Here is a 25517-nt window from a genome sequence, read left to right on the forward strand (position 1 = left end):
CATTTTCTTACAATATTCATACCAGGTATTATTAACTAGTCCTTTCCTGACCGTTGCTGGTATTAAAATAATTCCTACCTTATCAAAGGCCCATTTATCATGGGAATGTTCAGCGTACTTGCTGACAATATACTCCAACTTCTCAGGAAGTACAAGGCTGTAAGCAAAGGAGAGTATGGTCATTCAATCATAAGTCACTGCAGTCTGATTTATGAAAAAAATGTCAGTATAATATAGCGCTAATCAGAATGCTTCACTTCCACACAAAGGCAAGACATTCGGCTTTGCCATTCCATTTTCTTTCAGAGAAATGCTGCAAAATAAAGAGCTATAATGGCATTTACAGGGAATCTTCAAATACGTAACAGCTGCACTTATTAGACACTGAAATCACAAGAAAAAAAACACTCCTTCACCATAACCTACAGATATTTTTCTTGACAATTCTTAATACAGGATAATATTTGCATGGAAGTTTCACATTGCATAATGATGCAAAGGCAAGTCTTTAATAGCAAGAATCAACTAGTGAACCTCAGTTCTTGAATATAAACATATTAGAAATTTGATTTTTAAAAGCACAAGATTACTAGAAAGGCCAAGTCTCTATTAAATCATCACACATGACCTGCTTACCTTTCTGTATCAGATTGAGATCAGTACTCAAAATTGGGAATTTTATAAAAATTGGGCAATAGGCCAACTGAATCACCAGATTTTGGTGATCTTGTACCATTTGTCATGAGCACAATCTAAATAATGATAACATCAAACCTATTACAAGTGTACATATCTCAAACATTTGAATTACTAGGCATAAAGTAGACAAGAAGTATAGAATTTGTTACGTAGTCTGCACATATAACAGGGAAGTACTTAATGTCCATACAGTGCTGAGAAGAAGATGTTTTATATCGAGTAAACAGGATATATCGCAGTGAAGTATTTGGCAGGAGGAAGCAAAAATCCCTACACTACTTCTGAAAAGTACTAGTACCATTAAAAAGCCAGTGACTAGCCAACTTTTCCTACAGAGGAGAAAAAATTGTTAATAAGGAATAGAACAATAATATTTAAGGAAAGGAAATTGCTATGATTTATATGACTCACTTCGCTGTATTGACAGGCTTGGGATCAAAATTTCCTTCTGGATCCAGTGAAGTCTGCTTTTCCAAAGTTGACTTAATTCTTGTATCTAAATAATCAGGGGGCAAGGCACCAGCAATAGCACTTAGACAAGGCAAAGCCATTCGAAAGAGCTCTGGATCATACTTCTGCAGGAGAGATAGGAACTGGTTGGAAAATCCAACAGAAAAACATGCAAAATGTTAGTGAAAAGCAAGCAGCCGTATGTCCAAATATTAGAAGATGCAAACAAACTGTGAAGCACATTTAAAAATTAAGCATAGAGCAAAATTATTCATGCACAACATCTATTTCTCTTGATACCAACTTGATACATTTTAAAGACTACTCAAATTAACATGAAAGGATGCTGGCACTTTTATAAGTATATATCATACAAGTATGACTCTTAAGCTTTCTTTGGGCTAGTAAGGGGCCTTACTGTTTGCCTAGTTATAGAAGTACAGCCATCTATGAAATACAGCTTCAATTCTAAAATGACTAATTGCTATGTTAGCTGCAGAAGCCATTGTAATTTCTCCCTCTTTTCCTGTAATCTGTTTCAGTTTAAATCATACTGGTTAAAGGAAGCTGTATTTTACTTTAGCAAAGGCAGTTCATTATTTTTCAAAAACTGTCCTGCTAAGAGGTGCATTTGCTCTTCTGAATAGTCATTTTAGCTCTAGAAAGCACACAGATGTACCTGATATATAAAAATATGAGATGATAGAATTACATTTGAAGAATATATCTTTAGCAACTTGCCATCAAACATATTCAAGGTCAATTGTTACACACTAAATCATAAAAAAACACGTTCTAGAAGAAGTGGCAGCAGATCACAGTAGGCAAGGCTCTCCTTCCAGCTTTGAAACAACATTCTTAGTATGCTTAGGATAAATAAAAATCACTTCTCTATCTTTCAGATTCCTATCTGTAAAATGCACATAATGATACAGTTTTAAAAGGCTTTAAGATCTACTGATGAACACTAAAGTGCAAGAGTTTGATGCTATCATAATTTTTTCATAAATTTTACTCAGATAGCTCAGGCATCTTTTTGATGTTACAACACAGACACCAACCATTTCTAGCAAAAAAAAAAAAACCTACAAAAATATTTCTCTTGCTTCATTATTAGAAATTTTATACGCTACTATAAATTTGAATGACCACTTTGTGTTAAGAAAGTGCTGAAAGTATATTATACCATTATATATATATTCATAATATTAAGGTCCATTATAATTTTATCAACAAGTTTTTTCATGTTTATATCAAAGCAAGCAGAATGCTTAAAATTTCAACACTTTAACTTCCTCTAGTTTTGTTTCAGATTTACACAACAACTACGATCATTTAGAGAAATATGAAAATACTATTATAGCGGGCCATCAATATTGGCAGAAACATATCATCATTTATTTGTAAAAAGCCAAGATGCACTAATTGGAAACATTTTATTGCGTCAGGCCCTCCTGACACTCTGCACTTGTGACAGCAGTGAGAGAAGTAAATGTCACTAGAATCAAATGCAAGTAAGGCTTAAAAAGTAGTTTTAGAGTAATGCAGAGACTGATACTGTAAATCAGAATGCCTACAGAAACAAGCATCTAAATCTGTCAATAAGAATTTGAACAGAAATTCACAGAAATGCTATGAAAAATTTGTTGTTGTTCCATAGCAAGAATCTGATTTTTGAGCTCAATCAGGCAAAAAAAAAAAATAATAATTTAACTGAGTAAGGCATTTCTCCTATCAGAACTATTTCTTACTCAGACCAAAAATAAGCAAGTAAAAAAAAAAAAATCCCAGGATCACAGTTTGGAACAGGAAAATGGAAAAAAAAATATTTCTAAGAATGTTGCATTATATTTTGTAAGCTGGGCAATAACCAGAAAACTAAATAAAAAAAAACAACCCAGAAAGCAAACAAAGAAACAAAGAAAAAAACAAACCACAAAACCCAAAACAAATCCCCCCAAAATCCCAAACAAGTTTATGTTTGCAAACAATGTAGATTTACTGCGCATACACCAACTATTTGACAAGCATATAGATACATTTCTTAAAATTAATTTTCTGCCAGTAAAAAGTGTTTTTAAAAGTTTAGTAGAGCTAAAATAGGAGAGGTGACATCACCAACTTGTTAGCACAGCAACCAATCTGCCTTATTACTAGTGTAAAGCTATATGGGTGTATCAAGACAAATGTGTTATATTTCATTAGTTTGGAGAGAATCTTTCAAGATTCAGCATTCAATTTTTCATTAGAAAGTTACTTCATTAAAAGCATTCATTGCCATATCCCCTATATTAGATAATGAACTGATAAATAGGCACTTGTCACAACAAATTATCATACCCCATACTGTAATGTGTATTAAAGTCATTACCTTATGAGACAAGGAATCAAATATTCCCCAGAATAATTTTTCAGTTAAATGTAATTCTTCTTCTGCTGCAATTCCATAGCTTCCCATTCCTGAAGGCAGACAATAATATTTCCAGCACTGCTCATAGTGATTTGTCAGAAGCTAGAATTTTCAAGAAAAAAACGCACGTAAAACATCAGTACCTAACAAAATAACATACTGGTTAGTGAACTCTGAATTGCCAGTATCTATTTAAACAGTTACATAAGTATCATTATTTATTTCTGTTTCTTCATTTCTAATGGCTCATAAAAACAGTCTCTTTTTCTTCTTTTGTTTTCTGGGAGAGCAGTAGAGCCCATACTCTGAATGTATAAAAGTGTGTACTATTCCCAGCTGCAGCTGTGGGATTCTCAGAGATGACAGAAGCAAAATTACAGTATTTCAGGATTGTCACCATGTGAATACAGGTTAACTCGGATGGTAAAAACAGAGTCAATGAAAAGGTATAAAGCACGACATGACAGATTCTGGTAAAACCTTTTACAAACTCAAATTGATTTTACTTCTGTCATTTGTAGTTGGCGGCCTCAGTATTATTCAAAACATTGCAAAAGGAGCCTCTAGTACACCCTTTAAACCATCTCTCTGGAAAAACCTGTGCTTCACCCTGCCCCGTTCTGTTTTTTAAAAACATAACAATGACGGATTATCATGAAGTAAGTTTTACATGGAATATATGTACAGAAAGTAAAGCATTTACCTTGAGAGGCATTTTACAGTATTCATTGAGTAGGGGCACATCAAAAACTAGCCTTCTCAACAGCTGTTGTAGCATAGAAGGACGTAAGTGGCTGTAATTTTCAAAAAAAAAAAAAAAAAAGAAGTTCTTAGTGAAGTTCATACAGTCCAGTAAAAATTTGCATATTAGAATTCAAATCACTATAAATGTGTTTTGAAAAACCAATGGTATGTGCTTAAAGAACCTCGCTGTGCCTCATCTACATATAGAAGAATGTAGCACAGAAAGATGTGTTACTTTTGGACTATCTTAGGTGGACAGACAATGTGTATGACTGTATCAGACGACAGCAGAGGGAAGGGTGCTGGATATTTTTCAGAATACATAGAATAATCTGAGCAAAAGAAACAGAATATGACCTAACAGAATGGTTTCTGATATGAAACTAAAAAGCAACAACACACTCCTAACTGAGCAGGAAAATACATTATGATTATTCTTGTAAGAAATAAATCTCAACTAGGAGACTGAATAAATTACTCAGCATTTTTTTCTAGCTATTTAATTTCAGTGATCAATAGACTCAAAATCAAGATAAAAACACTGCTTTCATATCTCCCTTTTAGTCATCACTTTTCCAGGCTGAAGATTCCTGGTCTCCTAAGCTGTTTCCAAAGGAGCAAAATTATTCCTTATGTTGATCGCTTTTTTTTTGTTTTTTCCAAATCTTCTCCATTTCCAATCTATCCTCTTTTTTGGCAGGGGTCCATCGCTATGCACAAACCGAAAATGCACACTGCATTACTAATCTCACAGTCCACTGCCCAGACAAGTAGCACTACAGTTTATAACAAAGATCAAGAATTATGATTCAGTTGGCAAATCTACATTTCAATTCTTGATATGTCTTCAGTGCTCAGTTCAGTTTTAGGATTTGGAGAGTGGGAGGTAGTTTTTCTTTTCTTTTTTTCTTTTTTAAACAACAGTCAAGGTTCTTCACACCCCAATCAGAACCACAGACATCAATCCCTTAATTCCCTGACACATACTTACTGTCAGACTTGCAATAACACTTTTGGTATTACTGGGGTTTTGTTTTTACAAATAATCAGAATTTATCCTGTATCACCATAAAGCTCATATCAACATGACGGTTTGTGTAGTGCAGTAACCATAATGGAAAAATCAAATCTGTTTTCTCTTAGGAAAAAACAAATCTTATCATGCATTCTGGTAATTTATTTCACACAAGAATAAAATAATCATAGTTCTACTTTATACACAAAGAAAGAAATTCCTAAAATACATATACTGCACAAAAGAAATCAATTTGTACACAAGGTATAATACATACTGGCAAATAGCAAGCAGGCATTCTTCAATAGTGTCTCTTTGTGCTTTTGTAAGGGAACGTCCTTTGGATAACCTGTATATTGTGTGAAGCATGGAGTCAACAAGAGAGGCGTGATGCTCTGTTCCAGAAAAGAGGGGAGCACATCTTTTAAGTAATGGAAACACAGCTGAGCAAATATATCTGTTTAGTGCAAGAGCTGCCTCTGTGGTACTTAGAGAAACCTGTGTGAAGTAGTAAATGACTGTTAGTATCATATGGAATAAAGGTTACTAGATATGAAGTCTATAAAACAGAATAATTAAATACTCCTTAAGTCCCCTTAATGACTGAGTGCTAAAATTATATCCATTCATAACACGAGGACAAATGCCTTTTTTTTCAATTGATAAAATCCAAGTCATCCACTTATCGCCCATCTCTTGCCCCACTGTACTCTGAACCAATAGGAGAAAAAAAAAAAAAGCATCTTCTTTCTTTAAAGAGGTTAACAAAACCACAAAGCATTAAGTACCACTTTTGATCTCACTACACGTATATGAGTTTTCAGTGTAACTCTTGGAAAGACACAATAAAAGTAATCAGTAGACCTATTACAAATGTACTTACTGTATAATTAATGTAAGCCTGTATTAAAAGTTTCTAAACTATATTGCACTATTGATTCATAAAGTGGCACTGAATGCTTAAGATAATAAGCATTAATTAATTATCAATTAGGTTGTAACTAAACAACCTAAATTAATAGTAACAGAATTATTACTGTTGTCTTTACAGCAAGCCTACACTATCTTTTTTTTTTTTAAATAGCTGCTTTGACTTGAAATTCCATTTTTTTACACTAATGAAGCCACTATATTCAGCCACTGCACCTGAACTCCATAGTAAAATACTTACTGTATCCAAAGAAGCAGAGGCTCTTAAATCTGGTAAAAATCCAACTTCCAGTAGGTGAAGGAGAAAACTTTGGTCCTTAATACCATAGACACGGTCCAAGAAGAGTACCATGGGTGCTTTATGATCAGGACAGAAATTTGCAGACATGTCTGGCTCATTTACTGTGCCATCTACATAAATATATAATTTAATTTTTAACTGTAGATAACGGATAAAACAAGAAAAAGCAAGACAGTGAAAGACACTAAAATTATATTTAATGTGTAAAATCACATGTTCAATGAAAATTATATTATTGTTCTGTTTTCTTGTGTGCTGAAAAAGATTACTAGGTTTCTATTATTTCAAAACACCCTATTATTTGCAATTTACTATTACTTCACTATTAAATGACAGCTTAAGAATGAATGGTAATCTATTTGTTCCATTAGAAATACGGAGAGTGTTTATATGGTATAATTAAAGATATATACTACTGCAAATATTAAAAATATATAGCAACTGTGAAGGCAAAAAAGGTTAATTTTAATTTTTGTCTCATGTAAGCTAGACTAAAAAAGCATAGAACCTAAGGGAAAGACAAAAATTACACAGAAGTTAACTGTGGATGAGAAAAACCATCTCTGACTGTAAAGTGGAATAGACAATAACTGTTAAACAGAAAAGACAACAGAAGGAGGGAAAGGAAGATAAAAGTATTTTGCACTATAAAAAAAAATGACAGACTGGTAATTTATATCCCATGAAATATGGAGAAATCAATGGGGAACATGAAGATGATAAGCCATAAAAATGTCATCCTCTGTTGAATTTATGCTTCATAGAAAATTTCAACTTGTATGGTTATCTTGGAAGTTATTTTGTGGATATAAATCCACCCTGGATAACCACACTGACCACTTTAAGGAAAGAATCAACAGTTGCATAACAAGCAAGAACACGATGATCAACACATTTCTGCACTTTGAGTTCAGAGTGCATAAACCAAACTATGGTGTGCTCACGTTACTAGTAAAAACATGTTTGTGTCTTGTGTGCATCCCACAGCTGTTTTCTGTTTCTTGGGACTGCAGAATAGAGGTAGTTAAGGTACACAGAAGGGCAACTAAAATGATGCAGTTAATGGAGCATTTATGATGAGAAACTAAGAAAACTTAAGATTCTTCAATTTGGCAAAATGAGGCCTGAGAAAGGATATAAATGAGACATCGAAAATTATAGCTGACAAGATGAATGAAGAATTGCTATACCACAAATCACAAAATACTACAATACAAGGGTCCTAATTAATATTAGCTGAGCATAATAAAAAATGCAATCATAGAATCATAGAATAGTTAGGGTTAGAAAGGACCTTAAGATCATCTAGTTCCAACTCCCCTGCCATGGGAAGGGACACCTCGCACTAAACCATGTCACCCAAGGCTCCATCCAACCTGGAGCATTTACAGCTTCCTTTGGGAACCCATTCCAGTGCCTCACCACCCTAACAATGAAGAATTTCTTCCTTATATCCAATCTAAACTTCTGTTACAGTTTGAACCCACTGGCCCTTGTCCTATCACTTTAGTCCCTGAAAAGAGTCCCTCTCCAGCATCCTTATATGCCCCCTTCAGATACTGGAAGGCTGCTATGAGGTCTTCACTCAGCCTGCTCTTCTCAAGGCTCTTCTCCAGAAAGCCCGAACTTTCTTAGCCTGTCTTCATAAAGGAGGTGATCCGGTCCCCTGATCATCCTTGTGGCCCTCCTCTGGACTTCCAACAGTTCCATGTCCTTCTTATGTTGAGGACACCAGAACTGTACACAGTACTCTAAGTGAGGTCTCACAAGAGCAGAGGGGTAGGGTGACCTCCTTTGACCTCCTGGTCATGCTCCTTTTGACGCAGCCCAGGATATGGTTGGCTTTCTGGGCTGCCAGCACATACTGAAGCCGGCTCATGTTCATTTTCTCCTCAACCAGCACCCCCAAGTCGTTCTCCACAGGGTTGCTCTGAATCTCTTCTCCGCCCAACCTGTAGCTGTGCCTGGGATTGCTCCGACCCAGGCATAGGACCTTGCCCTTGGCATGGTTAAACTTCATGAGGCTGGCATCAGCCCACCTCACAAGCATGTCGAGGTCCCTCTGGACCCACTTCCTTCCAAGTGTATCAACCAAACTACACAGCTTGGTGTCATTGGCAAACTTGCTGAGGACACACTCAATCCCACTGTCCATGTCAGCTAGAAAGATGTTGAACAAGACCGGTCCCAACACCGATCCCTGAGGGACACCACTCGTTACTGGTCTCCAGTTGGACATTGAGCCATTGACCACAACTCTGCGTGCGGCCATCCAGCCAGTTCTTTATCCACTGAGTGGTCCATCTATCAAATTGATGTCTCTCCAATTTAGAGACAAGGATGTCGTGCAGGACAGTGCGGAACACTTTGCACAAGTACAGATAGATGACATCAACTGCTTTGCCCCTATCCATCAGTTCTGTAATCCCACCATAGAAGGCCACCAAATTGGTCAGACAGGATTTCCCCTTAGTGAATGTCACCAACCAACTCGGGTTTTTTCATGTGCCTTAGTATGCCTTCCATGAGAATCTGCTCCAAGATTTTGCCAGGCACAGAGGTGAGACTGACTGGTCTGTAGTTCACTGGGTCTTCCATATTCCCCTTCAGAAAATGGGGGTTATATTTCCCTTTTTCAAGTCATCGGGAACTTCACCTGAGTGCCATGATTTTTCAAATATGATGGGCAGAAATGCTTAAAACACTTTTTTTATGTAGCAAATAGCGAATTTCTAGAACTTACTGCCACAGGAGTTTGCGGGTACAGACATTATTCCAAAGGGATTAGATACATTCTTGCACACCAGGTCCAGAAGCAGATACTAATGGGCAGGGAGGTACACTCTAATCTTTCTAATCAAATAACTGGATAATGTGAAAGTACAAAGGAACTCTGTCCAGACTTACTTATCCTACCCAAAAAAACAGCATCTCTACAGCCACTGTTGGAGACCAAGCACTGAGATGGACAGCCCATTGCAGTGCGATCCTGTAGTATAACTATGTCCTTATATTCTGTGTTCCACAGGAGTATTTGTTCTACTGAAGCAGCTCTAATTGATAGCTACCTAATTAAAATCTGAAGAAAAGTTCTCTATTTGTACTCAGCTCTAACAAAACTTCTCCATTTTACACCAGAAGTCTTATGTGCCAGAAGATTTTTATATAAGGTGAACTAGTCCAATGAAAGTACTGAAGTTACCTTTGTTAACTGTTGACAGCTTTAGTGGTATGCTTATAATCCCAACCAAATCTTCAGTTGGCACTAGAGATCGAAGGATTGACCTGATTCGAATAGCTTCCCCTTTTCCACTTTGAATAAGCTGTTAGAGAAAGTTAATCAGTTAAGAAATTTATTACATAAGAAAAATGTCATCAAAATACAGATCTTAATATGCTTTTTTTTTCAAACACTGGGGGGAAAAAAATGCACAGAAATTTAACTTCTCCCAGAACTGTAAAGCAGTTGATTTTCAGCTGAGCCTACTTTTGAATCTGTCCTAATTTGGCTAATTTCACAATATTATAAATTCCCAATAACACACAAAATATGGATAAGATCCCTTAAGCAGTCAAAGTGATAAAACTGGAAATTTTTGAAAGACTTGTTACTTACAGAACCTATAGTACCAGGTTTTGAGCTTGCCTCTTTACCTTATGGATAAATGCAAACCTGTCTGATGCATCTATGCATTTTTCTATTATTCCTATGACGTAAAAATTTCAGAAGGCATTAACAACAAAGAGGTGACCAACTCCTTTCAACTTCTAGCAGAAATTAGATATTCACAACCTCTGTCTCTGAAAATCTCTTCCAATAATTTTCTTAACATGAAACTACTATATCTGGCAACAGACTCCTACATACAGCTTTACAGAAAATAAAACTAATACCTTTGCTAACAGGTAGCCAGAAGCTGTTAGTCAAATTTCTTGCTTCTTGTTTTGACATACATACTGCATTTTCAGCTGGATTTATCCTACTAACAAATTTTAAATACTGACAAGCAGAAGTCTGTCTAACTTAAAACCAAGTCTTGCATGTGGCTGTTGTGGGCATTACAGTCAAAACAGTTATTTTACATATTTTTCTGTGGATCCATGCAGTGCAGATACCATATTTCATCAGTGCACACAAAGGCTGTTCTGTATCACAGAAGTATTTTATGGCTTTCTAGAGAAAGTTTCAGAAATTTCGATGGTAGTATAAATGTGCAATACTAGTAGTTCATCTTTGCTTTGATTCCACAGTCATATAAAAAGTCCCCAAAATTTCAGATATATAAAAACCGTAAGTAATCAGAAGACCATGATTCCTTATAAACAGCTTGCAGGAAACATATTTGTCTAGATACAGAGAGAAAAGCAATAAAGTCCACCTTCTGAAGGGAAGATACCTTTGAACAGAGAACAGTTTAGTTAGACATGTACAGTTCTTTTTACAAATCTACATTTTCTGAGCAAGTGACAAAATGAACTTACATGCATTTCCGGTGCACAGCGTCCAAGTAAATCTATAAGAGCTGAGTAAAATGACATGATTGCATTGCCCATATGCACAATCTCCTCCTCCTCCTCCTCATCATCATCCCTAAAAGATAAACAAATCCAGAGCATTTTTGCTAATGTAATTTTATAGGTCCTCTCTGGAGCTATGTCCATGATCCAGAGACTATTAATTAGATATATTAATTTTCCCTGGCTCTGGATTACAGGGGTATCCTTAGAGTAAGCATGTAATTAACAGTAATAAATGACTTCACATGAGCCTTCTATCTTCCTCTTTCACTTTACCTTAGCTTCATTCCACAACAGCATTCTCTTCTTTGCCCTTCAGGCTTCTTCTGTAACTCTTATTCCACTTTTATCTAGCTCACATTTTACAAATTCCATCTGACAACTGCTTGTGGGTGTAAATCTCTAATACTCTATGTTTGTATAATATTGAATAACAAAGCCTATTATCCATATATTCCAAGCTTGAGTAAAACAGCTATTAAATCATCATTTGCCAAACAAGCATTCACATTTACGTACCCTTCTCTTTTATATGCCTGAGAGGGAAGGTCACGAGAAGGATTCTCTGAGATCCTGATGGCTTCCTGCATAGCTGCCAGCAAACCATTTCCTCCTTCTCCCCTAAGGTCTGGTCCAAAGCACTCTGGACGTCGAATAAGGAGCTTCACAACGACACTCGCGTTTTCCTCAACGCTTTCACCTGAGGACCAAAAAAAGCACTATACATACTTTCTCCTGAAAGGTATCCTTAAGTCAGAGGACAACCATGTTTTCCCCCTAAATTTTACAAAGCAGAAAAATACTCCCCATCCTTATTTTTGAAAACAAAAAGGTAACAAGTTGGCAGCATTAGGTGTGCTTTATGTAAAGCTTTAAAACTGAGCTTTAAAACTCACAGTGACTTGCTTTGCTAAAGTTTTACTACAGTGAAGGTTAATTTGCTTTTTATGGCAAATACTACAGTCTCTGGTATAAAGGCTAAGAGTCCCAGGAGGCAATAGAAGGCTATTGGGGAAGGTAGGAAGCAAGTTTTGACTCAAGCCAACAAGCCTCTTGTTCTCTCGCCTCTCCTGTGGGACAGGATGAAAATAGAAGGTGTGATGACTAATAGATTCAAATAACAACTATCTAGCATAGAAAGCAAAATCTATATATGCCAGCAAAGCAAAACGACAAATTAATTCACTGCTTCCCAGGCAGATGTTTAGTCAGCTCCTAGAAAGCAGCACTTCAGCATGAACAGTAGTTGTTTGGGAAGACAAGCATCATAACCATGAACACTGCCCCCACTCCTGCTTTCCATGAGCTTTCATTGCTTTTATTGCTGAGCACAAAATCAAGGTATGGAATACCCCTTTGGTCATTTGGGGTCAGCTGTGGTAGCTGTGCCTCCTCCCAGCCTCTTGACCACCCTGGACCTACTCACTGGGGCCCAGGAAGGAGGAGAAGGACCTGAATGGGGAGACCATACAGGTTGTTATGAAGAAAGTTAACTCCATCCCAGTCAGACCTAGTACAGGGCATGAGAGTTATTTGACTTTTACTGGGCCAGCTGAAGCAAGGAATGTTGTTTAACATTCTGTTCTTAGTACTTCATCAGTAGAAAACTCATCTCAGAGTTTAATCTTCTCAATATAACTAAAGTATGACAAATTCTATTTTAGATTAAACACACCTAGACCAAAATCTCCTGATGTTTTCTACTGCATGTTTAAATACCTGTTAAACCTTCTGCTTGGTATTTAATGCCTGAAATTGAATACTTCATCTTTTCTATAGTTTATATAGTTTTATAGTTTAAAGGTCATAGTTTGCCTGAAACAACAAAATTTATAACAGCTTTGTGTGGAAAAATGTATGTATATTTGAAATTGGAAGAGTGGGTTTAACTATTGTATAAGTACAGGCAGACAGGTTTTGATCTAGATGCTTGCTGAATAAAAGTCATTAGGAAAAGGAACCTTCATATAAATGAATTCTTTTCATGTAACAGCTTCATGGGCTGCAGTTAGTGGCACGTGGAAGTATGACAGGAATAATAATAGGGTCAAAAGCAGCTTATGGTTAAATACAACTGTTCAGAAATTCAGTGAGCACCTTATAAGAATACAGATAATCCATATGAAATTAATGGGACGTTAGGAAGAAAGCATATTACAGGAAAAGAAACCATTCACAGTCAACGAACTTGTGATGTCAGTAGCGCAGATCATCAGTGTCTATATTCTACATGCAAGCTACAATACTAAACCAACACAAGTAGCAAGTTTGCACTAAACTGAAAGTTGCAGTTTTAGCAGCCACCAGAAAAGTATCATGAGAAACTGGTTTAGCTGAGAGCAGCAGTGGTGTTACCAGGAAGTCACAATCAACAGAAGGCAATGACTGATGGGACAACTGGGACTGACTGGCTCAAGAAAAAGCAGCTAAATACTTTAGATATGTCAGCCTTGTATTTTCCACAGTTAAAACACTGGTATGACCTTCATACGAAACATAGGATGAGAGAAAACAGCCTCAGGTGTGCCTGGGGAGATTGATTGGACGCTAGGAAGAATTTCTTCACTGAAAGGGTTGTCAGCCATTGGAACAGGCTGCCCAGGGAAGTGGCTGAGTCACCATCCCTGGAGGTATTTGAGAAGACTTGCAGATGTGGCACTTAAGGACAGGGTTTAGTTGTGAACTTGATGGTGTTAGGTGTATGGATGTATGTGATGATCATAAGGGTCTTTTCCAACAGAAGTGATTCTGTGATTTGGTGCCCTGCTTACTGACTTTGCACTGATTTTCTCCCCCCCCCCCCCCCTCTTTCATTCACCTTCTTTTCATACAGCAGGGAAAAAGCAGGATTTTAAATCTTGAATTTGACAATTTTACCTTCATTTAGATAAAACCTTTTAAATGAAGATTTTTAAAACAATGCAGTAAGTAAAATGTAATCTCAAAAAGTTCACCATATACTTCTCCATAGTTCTACAAACAATCATCCAAACGTACAACATTCAGCTACAACTACCAGATGCTCCTGAATCCTTGCATATTTCCTATATCTTTTGAGGAGGCAAATACAAAATGCCCTTAAAAATTGGAAGGGGCCATTTGAGTCCATACTGCAGAATCAAACAAATACAAGTAAAATTATATCATGCAATTAATTTTTAGTTTAATAAAAGCACTACCAATATTGTTTTGATGGTTTGTTTGGTAGAACCACCATTTTGGTGGTTCGTTTCCAATACATTTTAGATCTAGATGTAAAAATTTATTTTAGTTTGGGCAGTTTTTGGCACACCAAAAATATGCTTTGTGAGGAGTGCTATTTAGAGTAAAAGAAAGCATATATCAGCATAAGCCCCTTGCAGACAGTTTTAATTTAGAACGGGCAGGAAGAAACTTTTTTTAAGCACAGAGATCAAATCAGTCTTTAATGCTGCTCTACTAAAGTCAACAGAAGTTTATCAAGAATTAGTCTACATTTTCAGTTTACAATTTCTTGTACCCTGCATTTGCCAGTAGAATCTTATTCTGACCTTCTCTATATTTATATTTCTTCTCCATGACCCTTCTGATGGGATACTGAACTCCTGAAAACAGCTTTAATATCCTGAAGCCTGCTCTAATGTACTTCAGAGGCCAACGTAAGGAAGAATTTTGCTTGAAGAAAAAAGGTTTTGCTTATTCCAGGGACACACCGGCCAGAATCAAAATCCATTCATCTATTTAGAAGTGTGTTTGCTTTTATCTCAACAACCCAAATGTTTTACTAATCTATATTTGTAATTGTCCTCTAAAGCAGGAGACACAGAGAAATTAGTCATCTGATTTTTGAAAGTGCTGCCTCTAAAACTGTCATAATAAGATTCAAAACCCCAACCATAACTGTTTCTCAGATAAAAAGCAGCTGAAACACTTGAAACTAAAACTTCATTCTACTAGCAGACCATCCAGCAAAGTTTATTCACCATAGAATTATAGAATGGATTGGCATGGAAGGGACCACAAAGATTATGTAGTTCCAACTCCCTGCAGGGGTTTGCGTCTTCTGGCAGGGACACATTCCACTAGACTAGGTTGCTCAAAGCCCTGTCCAACTTGGCCTTCAACAATTCCAGGGATGGAGCATTCAGTTCTCTGGGCAACTCATTCTAGTGCCTCACCGCTATCACAGTACAGAACATTTTCCTAATATCTAGTCTAACATAAATTATTACAAGATCAAAGCTATATTAATCTAATTTTACAGAGTGCTGTTAACATTTATTTAGAAAATCAACAATGAGAAGCACACACTTTATTAACTCAATGACTATTTGTTCTACACTTCTTATCACAGCAGTTTATCAACTTAGTTTAGCAATTCAATAGCTAAAGGCTTATCAACTGAGAAACTGAACAGCAAACATGTTTATTGTTTCTGTTTAAGGTATTATTTGCTAATTTCAGACTGATAACATTATATGACTAGAACAGTCAAAATCTAAAAATTAGATTGTTTAAAGTTGTTTCCCTTCTGCCTGTCCCTATCTGTCTGTTAACATTTTCTATATTGGCAGACCAGATGAGCAGTGAGAAGACAAATCATTTGATCTCACCTAATCCCTAATCTAAATTACTAGTGTCCTGGGTTCAGCAGTAGCAGTCATTTTTCTCCTTCTTAGCAGCTGGTGCAGTGCTGTGTTTTTGACTTTCACCCTGGGAACAGCGCTGGTAACACTGATTTTTTTAGTTGTTGCTAAGTAATATTTAGTCTGACCAAGGTCTTTCTGAATTTCATGCTCTGCCAGGGAGGAGGGGAAGCCAGGAGGAAGCAGAAACAGGACACCTGACCCAAACTAGCCAAAGAGATATTCCATACCACGGCACGTCATGCCCAGTATATAAACTGGGGGCAGTTACCCAGAAGGGCTAGAGCACTGTCGGGGTTGGGCTGGGTATTATTGGTCAGCAGGTGGTGAGCGGTTGTATTCTCTTCCCTTGTTATTTCCCTTATCATTATTATTACTGGTGGTAGCAGCAGTGGTTTGTGTTATACCTTAGTTACTGGGCTGTTCTTATCTCAACCTGTGGGAGTTACATTCTTTCGATTCTCCTTCCCATCCCTTCGGGAGCAGGGGGAGGAAGGGGGGGGAGTGAGCGAATGGGCTATGTGGCCTAAACCACGACAACTAGTTTGATGAAAAAAAAATCCACACGAGTTGGAGAATGCTTTTTGTTTAGTGGCATTCAGATTAACCTAAATTTGATTTTAGCATATTTATTTCACAAATTTCAAAAGGAAATTGCCCAGAGAAGTAAGTACAAGACAGTTATCAAAGGAGAAGACTTTTCTCTTTTTTCAATACATCAGATTAAAGGTACACAGTCAGGGTGCTTTACAAACACCAATCCCTCACAACTATGCAAACATGTGACCTATTGGAAATTTGCTTTTTGTAGTGCAAAATGGCTTAATTACAAACCTCTAAAACTTCCAGTGCTATAAGTGGCCAAGAAAGGTCAAAAATCACTGCTCACTAGTTATGTTTATAACCAACATATCTAGTATATGTGAATACCAGTTTACTTATTTAATTAATTCCTAATATCATTTGCTACTTCAACAGATTATGAACTTATGCAAGTTGCAAAAAGAGTAAGGAAAAAAATGCAACTATAAAGATTAAAAAAATTACAATAAGCAACATATACCAGTAATCTTGTATTTGTAGTGAGAACAGTATACATTAATCTCTCTCCATATATTAACACATTTTCTGGTTAGAAACGTAATTTTAAGGAAACCTTTTGATAGAATTTGGATGATGAGAAATCACACTTACTATTAACAAAAACTGCAAATCTTAAGAATGACAGGTAACGTTCACCCTCTATTGGATTCCATCCAATGTCTGGATATCCTTTAGCCAGCAATACTGGACAACTCTGCAGGCCACAACCTGCCAGGTAGGTAACAACCTACAATACAGAAGCAATGACTTATTCATTTGCTTAGAAATACATTTTTCAAAATAGATATAAACCAATCACAATAAATATAAAACAATAACAAAATGAACATAGTAATTTTTTTGATACAAGCTTTTTACATAGAAGGTTGTTTCACCTGAGAAACTACCAACATAGTTCATAACTGCATCAGTCTTAGTTTCTAGCTCTTGCTTTTGGTGATGATGTCAAAGTCAAGCACTTTCATTTCTGAAGTTACCTTATTATATGATGATACAACAATACAAGAACAAGACAAAATGTGGAATGTGAAAAGTAGAATAATATATTGTGGAATTCTGATTTTTTTTTTAACATTACATAAACAACATTCAAAATGCAACTTCAAAAATCACATCAATAGCCATGTATGACTAAATTGCTATAAATAGAATAAATATTCTGTTATAAATTTATTTACTGTAATTCCAATAGATATGCAAAAAATTACATTTTTCAAAGACTAATAAATATCAGTGAACAGTTTTAAGAGGCTGAAAACAATCATGGAATCACAGAATCATAGAATAGTTAGGGTTGGAAAGGACCTTAAGATCATTTAATGCCACCCCCCCACCATACGCAGGGACACCTCGCACTACACAATGTCACCGAAGGCTCTGTTCCAGCCTGGCCTTGAACACTGCCGGGGGGAAGCATTTACCACTTCCTTGGGCAACCCATTCCAGTGCCTCACGAGCCTCGCAGTAAAGAACTTCTTCCTTATATTTAAACTTTCCCTGTTTAAGTTTGAGCCCATTAGCCCTTCTCCTATCACTACAATACCCAATAAAGAGACCAGCATCCTTATAGGCCCCCTTCAGATACTGGAAGGCTGCTATGAGGTCTCCACGCAGCCTTCTCTTCTCCAGGCTGAACAGCCCCAACTTTCTCATCCTGTCTTCATACGGGAGGTGATCCAGTCCCCTGATCATCCTTGTGGCCCTCCTCTGGACTTGCTCTACCAGCTTCATGTTCTTATACTGACACCACAGCTGCACACAGTACTCCCAGTGGGGTCTCAGAAGAGCAGAGTAGAGGGGCAGGATCACCTCATTTGACCTACTGGTCATGCTTGTTTTGATGCAGCCCAGTATACAGTTGGCTTTTTGGGCTGTGAGCTCACATTGCTGGTTTATGTTCAGTTCTCAAATTAAAAAAGATTAACATTTTGGTAATATGTAAATTCCTAACACAGCATTTCTTATTAAGAGGAATAACTAAGAGAAATCTTTGCAATATGATGATAAATTTAATTAATTATAATAAACTGATTTTCTCAATCATTTACAGAATATTTTCTCAATCATTTAAATGGAAATTAGCAGATAACTGCAGAAATGTGATTTTTGTTTTTACTGAAAATACACAAAGGACAACATATGAACATGATTATAGTCCTTAAATATATTCTGCAATAGGTAATGAACACCAGGACCTTTCATGAAGCCATAAAAAGAGATGCAAATTATAATTTCTTAGAATGGAAGGCAGTCAAAAATGGGTGGCAAAAGGGAGATAAGTTTTGCTATTTGGAAAAAGGAGATACATTATTCTGCTTAAGCACCCTATAGCAATTCCACCATTCATGAGATCACATTTAGTGTCATTACACACAGTCACACACAGTATGCTAGAGATTGGAAGGGACCTCAAAAGATCATCTAGTCCAGTCCCCCTGCCAGAGCAGGAACACCTAATGCCCTAAGAGAGAAACTAGTTAAGAATTCACGAAGAGGAATTATGCCTCTGCTGATACAGTATGTAAGTTGCCTCCAAAAGGCTGAAACAGAAGAAAAATGGGCTGATGTGAAAAATTTGCTTATTACAGTATACAGTAAGGAAGTTACTCAGTGCACTTGGTGGGAAAAGTACACAATTCCTAATAGACATGATAGCTTTCTAGTGTCCATTTAGAAGGTATAAGTGAACACATGTCTGTAGGAGTCTAGAGATACAGCTCATATAAAATGTAAGAAAATCAGGAGAATACATCTCTTCTCCATCTCGTTTTTAGATTTTATAATTCCACCACCAAATCCTACAATTTTAATCCTATTCAGTTTACTACAGTATGTCATCTGGCCAGTCCTCTACCTTCTACACATTCATTCATTTGCAGTAAAAAGAGATCAAATTTGCAATAACAAAAGTTCAGAAGTTGTCTATGTGTAATTTATTTGCTTTAAACACAAGCTTTATGATGCAAATTTTACTTGAATAGAAACACTGTCATTCTGTGAGTAAAGTATGTATGCCACATTCATGAACTGATAGATATCCAGTATTTGGTTTTTGTTGTTATTTAGTATGTAGATTTGTTTACTGAATAACATCCACCTACTGCTCTAGATAAAGTTATTGACTCACCAAAGTCAGGCAATAAGTCACCATTCTTACAGCTAAAACAACTTATGAATTTGGGAGACCCAGTCTAAGACACATATAGCCTGATTTTTCAGCATGTTGATGCTGATATCTGTTACTGTTTAGACATTCACCACTTACGTGGTGCCAAGTATTCAAAGGTAAGCAATCAGTACATGAGGAACATGCAATTAAGGGTCAACAGTGAAATTCAGTTTAAGTGATTTGCCCTATAGTACTTTCCATGAAAATGTAGGATACTCATTGGTGGCATTCCAGTCACTAGTGGTGTATCCCAAAGATTGACACTGGGGCCAGTACTGTTTAATATCTTTAGTAATGGCAGAACAGAGTGCACTCTCGGCAATTTTGCAGGTGATACAAAACTGATAATTGTTCTTAACATACTTTTATCTAATTAGTATGTTCCTGTGCTCTCTCACACCCTCCCCATTAAAATTCTTGTCTCTGCCTTCCACCTACCCCCTTCACACTCCCATTTATTTCTATTTCCCAACTTTTCCTCTCCCACAGCATATGCTGATCACAAACAGCCCACAACACATTCCACTCTCATCACAGTTTTCCCATACTGCACAGAGACTTTCTCTGTGCTAAGCTATCATTTAGGTGCTTAACTGTTCCTCTCCATTCATATTAAACCCTGCCTTTCATTTTCTGTTCCTCAAATGCTGTGCTAGCACATATCACTTCCATTCCCAGATTTCCCCCTTTTCCTTCTGACTGTGAACCCATCTTCCATCTCTTAATCTGTTTTCTTTCCAGGACATACAATGAACTTTTTTGCCTTTTTTTTTTTTTTTGTATCCTTTTATCCACAATTTCTAGTTCATCCTGCCTCTCCTCATACTTCCCTTTATTCCTAACTATTTCCAATGATCTGAGTCCTGGATTCAGTTTCCTACTGCAACTGTCCTAAATTCCTGTTCCAACTTCTCTTTTCAAATACCTGCCCTTCCATTCCCTTAGCTCTTACCTACATTCCCATCAATTCTTCTGTTTTATTTAAGCCAAAAGACCTGCTTAATTTCTTCACATTCACCTCTTTGTTCTCAAATTTGCTCTTCCCCAAATAATGTTTCTTGATACGCCTTTCTCCTGTTTCATGCCTTTTTTTTTTTTGTCATCCTTTCTACCTGATAACGATAGTGAAAGAATGCAGAAGATAGAAATCAAACTGTTTTGCTGTGATTCCTACTAAACATAAAGCAAATAATGGAAAATACTGCTCAGTCAATCTTACCTTGAGAAGGAACATACCTAGAGCAAGTATTTCTGAGAACATATTCAAAAATTACTGTGATCAAATTTGCCCTTTTCCCTTCTAGCACAAGTACATTATTTAATAAATAGGTGAGCAGACCTCAGAGTGGTTTACCTTATCGAGATCTGGCTCCTCCAGTGCTAGTGCAAGCTCATTGTTGTCCATTACAGAGGCTGCTGCAACATCGAGTGGTGTTGAACCTCTCATTGAAGGAAATGCTGCAGAAAAAAGTTAGTACTTAAATACAGTTTGCAGTAATCACCGTCATGCAGCAGAGGGCAGCAATCACACTGGGATTTGAACATAAATATATTAATAGTATATAGTATGGCTGTTTTTCAGTCAAGAATATGGTTAACTGCTTTGAGCAATGTTAAAATAAATTGCTGATTGATTTTGTTTTCCTAACTTGATTTGTCTATTCAACCACACTGGTTTTAAGTGCAGAGAAGAAATCAGTATCAGCAACACAGAAAATCAGAGGGATATTATACCTTCTATTTAGCAGAGCAATATATTCACTATGCAATTCTGCACAACCTTACCAGTTCAGGGTTTTAAAATTTATTTTAAAATACTCATCCAAAAGAGACATTTTCAAGCTTCAGTGTCACCTGTTTTCTTTCTTCTAGTCTTATCCCATCTTCTGTGTTCAATATGGGCAAATGCAGGCATTGAAATGGTCTCAGTGAACAGCTAAAGCACTGTGTAATCACATGCTATCTTGCCTTGATATACCTTATTAATATAGCGTCTATCTAGCCAAGATATTTTTCCTTCTGTTATAAAATTTAATGTGCACACATAAAAACCCATATATTCAGTGCTTTAAAGGAAAAATACGAAATTACTATCAGTGGCCTAAGTTTTAGAAGAAAGAAAAGTGAAGCCAGATAAAACATACAACCAACATAAAGGGTTAATCTAATCTTAGATTTCACAGAATCACAGAATGGTTAGAGTTTGAAGGGACCTCTGGAGATCTTTTAGTCCAACCCCCTTGCTAAAGCAGGTTCCCACACAGCAGGTTGCACAGGATTATATCCAGCCATTTTCTGAGTATCTCCAGAGGAGATTCCACAACCTCTCTGGGCAGTCTGTTCCAGTGCTCTGTCACCCTCAAAGTAAAGATTTTTCTCATTCAAATGGAACTTCCTGTGTTTCAGTTTGTGCCCATTACCCCTAACCCTGTTGCTGGGCACCACGCAAAGAGTCTGATACCTGCCTCTTGACACCCTCCCTTAAGATATTCATCACCTCTCCTCCACACTAAATATGACCAGCTCTCTAAGCCTTTCTTCATGACACAGATGCTCCAACCCCCTGATCATCTTCATAGCCTTCCAGTGAATCCTCTCCAGTAGTTCTTTGTCTTTCTTGAACCAGGGAGCCCAGAACTGGGCTCAGCAGTAAAGACTGAAGCAAAGAAGGCATTCTGTAACTCCACCTTCTCTACATCCTCTGTCGCTAGGGCACCCACCTCATTCAGCAGCAGGTCCACATTTTCCCTAGTCTTTCTTTTGCTACTGATGAACTAGCCCTTCCTTTTGTCCTTGACATCCCTTGTCAGATTTAATTCCAAATGGACCTTAGCCTTCCTTGTAGCATCCCTGCATACTCTGACAGCATTTCTATATTCCTTCCAAGCGGCTTGTCTTTTTTTCCACATTCTGTAAACTTGCTTGTTTGAGTTTTGCCAGAAGCTCCTTGCTCATCTCCTGCCTCCTTTGCTTGGTTTCTTTCTTATATGGATGCACTTATCAAGAGCTTGGAGGAAGTGATACTTGAGTATTAATCAGTTCTCTTTGACACCCCCCCCCCCTCCCCACCCCTCCCATCTTCTAGAGCCCTAACCCATGGGATTCCCCTCAGTAGGTCCTTGAAGAGGACAAAATTAGCTCTCCTAAAGACTGGAGGTGCAAACCGACTTATTGCCCTGCTTCCCCCACACAGGATCGTGAACTCCACCATCTCATGGTCACTGTAGCCAAGGCTGCCCCCAGTCTTCACATTCCCAACCAACGTTTCTTTGTTTCTTAGTAGAAGGTGCAACAGGACACCTCTGCCTTTTGGCTCTTCCACTACCTGCGTCAAAAAGGTATCATCAGCGCTTTGCAGGAACCTTCTGCACTGTGTGTGCCTAGCTGTGTTGTCTTTCCAGCAGGTATCAGGGTGGTTCAAGTCCCCTACAAGAATTAGGGCCTGTGATAATGAGGCTACTTCCAGCTGACTGTAGAAAGCCTCATTGACTTTCATCTCCTGATCAGGTGTCCTGTAGTAAACACCCACAACAGTGTCACCCATGTTAGCATGTCCCTTAATTCTTACCCATAAGCTCTCAACTTGTTCTTCATCCTCCCCTAGGCAGAGCTCAAAACGTTCTAGTTGCTCTCTCATGTAAAGAGCAGCTCCACCAGCTCACCTTACTGGCCTGACTTTCCTAAAAGATATGCAGCCATCCATGAGAGCTTTCTGGTCAGGTGAGTTATTCCATCATTTCTCTGTAACTGCAATGAGACCACGGCCCTGTGACCACACACACACATCTCTAATTCTTCCAATTCATTCCCCATAGCATGTATGTTGTTGTACAGGCATTTCAGAGAGGTAATAAAAGATGCAGATCTCTCAAGAGAGGTGCAAGAGGATTCATCATATCCGTACACGCTCGTGAGGTGGTTGGTCTTCTGGTTCTCTTCTTGGTGGGCAGCTAAGGAGCATTTATCACTTCTCTGGTTGGCCTGGCTTATTCCCCAGTTGGATGTGATGGTGCAAGCATTGCCACTTCGAACCCTGCCCCCAAGTCCTTAAATTTATAGCTCACTTCAATCGTAACTATTTTGAATGGAAAGAATGCAGAACTATGGGTTTAATCTTAAATTTTCCAAGGTATTTAAAAACACAGGCTTAGGCTATTTTGTTTCTAACACAATTCAAAGATACATAAGGATGAAAGGGAAATGGAAAACAGATTTGAGTTAGAGGTGAAAACAAAGTGGATTAACATTCAGAGGAGCTTCATCACATACTTCAACTTGCTTTAGAAATTGTATACTAGTCTTGTGATATCCTGGTCTTGCTTTTAGCTGTTATAGTCACATGACGTACCCAGTCCAACGCTGCTGTTTTCCAGTAAGTAACTAAGATGCTCAAACATGGCCTTTTGATTTTGTCGACTGATACGACAGAAGTAGCACAAGAATCGACAACAGCTTGCCACCATCTTCGGAAAAACGATCTGCTGAAGAAGAAAGTTGACAAAGCAGTGAAATATGGTAATTACCAATCTGTTCCAATTCTTCTTCCTGCATGCCTAACAAGGAAATTATAGTGAAGTTACCAAGGTGATAAGCAGCTAACAGTTGCTTTGCTTCTAACTTAAGGAAAAGGGGCTGTGTTTTCTTTTAAATTTTGTATCCATTAGATCATTAGGTTACACAAACATTGAAAAATCATTTTGCAGAGAACTATAGGGGACATATAAGGGGAAAAAAGGAGAAGTAATGCTCATAAAGCAATCTACAGACCAGAAAATGCAGTTACACAAAATCTCTGTTTTAGCAGCATTATAAGAAGCTCAATCTCTAATATTAGGTCATAACAACATAAAGAGGATTCAAGAGCTTTAGTTTATCCTCCCATTTTGTAACAAGAATACACATGTAAGACTCTTCTACCAGACTCCTACGTTGCGTAATGCATAAGCCTGATAAACCAAAATATTAAATTGCAACTATTGAATGCTTTTCAAACAAACAAACAAACAACAAAACAAAACAAAAAAAAACTAAAAAAAAAGAAACCCAACACTTTAATTGCTGCACATTACATTTAAGGATTTCTCCTCGGAAAATAAAATAATTTCATCTGTAGCATTCATGAAAGAATGTTTCATGGGTTGAAATTGTTCATAGCATCTGAGAAGAAAACTTCTGCCATTCTCACATATTACTTAAATGAGCTGAAAGAACAAGATCAAAAATTATGGGACAGATTTTTAGTGCTTGTTTGAAGGTTTTTCTATCTGATTTATTTAATTTACCATTATATAAGATTTTTTAAGAAGTGTCAAATTCAGTTGCAGATCTATGTCCTAAGGATACTCATAAAATCAATCAGAAAATGCATTACCATCAACGAGAATTATTTTTTGAATAATCTGACTGTGACCCTTCAGGCACAAGCAGGAATATATTCTATATAATATATACACATTCTACAATATGCAAGGTGATATCTGAGCATTTTAATCACAAAATCACGGTTGGGTTTTTTTTTCTTCTTCCTATGACATCCTGCCTCCTTCACTTCATATCTTTCAAATTGCTTATAACTTTATTATAACAAAGTCTAGTAAATGCTCACTTCATTCTCACACAACTCTAACTCATTCTGAGAAGTGCAATCTTTTCACTTATGAGACAACAATCTTTACAAAAAAGTAACTACCTAATTAAAAGCTATATGATATTATCTTTTCAATACATCAGGTGCACTACTAACTTTCAGAGACTTGATTAACTGCTGGTTTTTTTGGGGGCAGTTTTCTTGCTAATATATGCAGCTTATTTGTCTATTTCAGTCATGAGGGAACTACTATGTACAAGCAGCATTAAATATTATCTCTGTTCTTAAATATAGGATGGATGAAATTTACTGAAAAAAAATCATTCATTCATGAAAACATTTAACAAAGTTTTGACACCCCCCTAAATTTTCCGGGATTTTCACAGAATGTATGAAATAATTTATTTAGAAAATGACAGTAACAGCAACTCTGTTAAAAATTGTCATTTTAGAAATTCATCAGGAA

The 25517-nt window shown here is 37.0% G+C and overlaps 1 protein-coding gene across 7 annotated transcripts in view; it reads right to left on the bottom strand.

Moving 5' to 3' along the window:
* RYR3 (ryanodine receptor 3) overlaps positions 1-25517 on the bottom strand; it is a 223905-nt gene that overhangs the window by 69804 nt on the left and 128584 nt on the right. For 5 of the 7 annotated variants that reach the window (XM_061463371.1, XM_061463372.1, XM_061463370.1 and 2 more), the window contains exons 41-52: positions 23813-23945; positions 20819-20922; positions 16887-17022; positions 11587-11767; positions 11032-11140; positions 9752-9872; positions 6490-6659; positions 5596-5816; positions 4263-4353; positions 3521-3661; positions 1111-1292; positions 79-157 (exon numbers count right to left, since the gene is read on the bottom strand). In XM_061463371.1, the coding sequence (XP_061319355.1) occupies positions 79-157; positions 1111-1292; positions 3521-3661; positions 4263-4353; positions 5596-5816; positions 6490-6659; positions 9752-9872; positions 11032-11140; positions 11587-11767; positions 16887-17022; positions 20819-20922; positions 23813-23945 (1668 nt within the window). The remainder of the gene's footprint in view (positions 1-78; positions 158-1110; positions 1293-3520; positions 3662-4262; positions 4354-5595; positions 5817-6489; positions 6660-9751; positions 9873-11031; positions 11141-11586; positions 11768-16886; positions 17023-20818; positions 20923-23812; positions 23946-25517) is intronic. The other 2 variants (XM_061463377.1, XM_061463376.1) reach the window with 2 other exon arrangements.

This window comes from Pezoporus flaviventris, unplaced genomic scaffold, assembly GCF_033815535.1.
Source record: "Pezoporus flaviventris isolate CSIRO_AGI_PZ_B2104156 unplaced genomic scaffold, CSIRO_AGI_Pfla_v1 ptg000036l, whole genome shotgun sequence".
In the NCBI taxonomy this organism is placed as follows: Eukaryota; Metazoa; Chordata; class Aves; order Psittaciformes; family Psittacidae; genus Pezoporus; species Pezoporus flaviventris.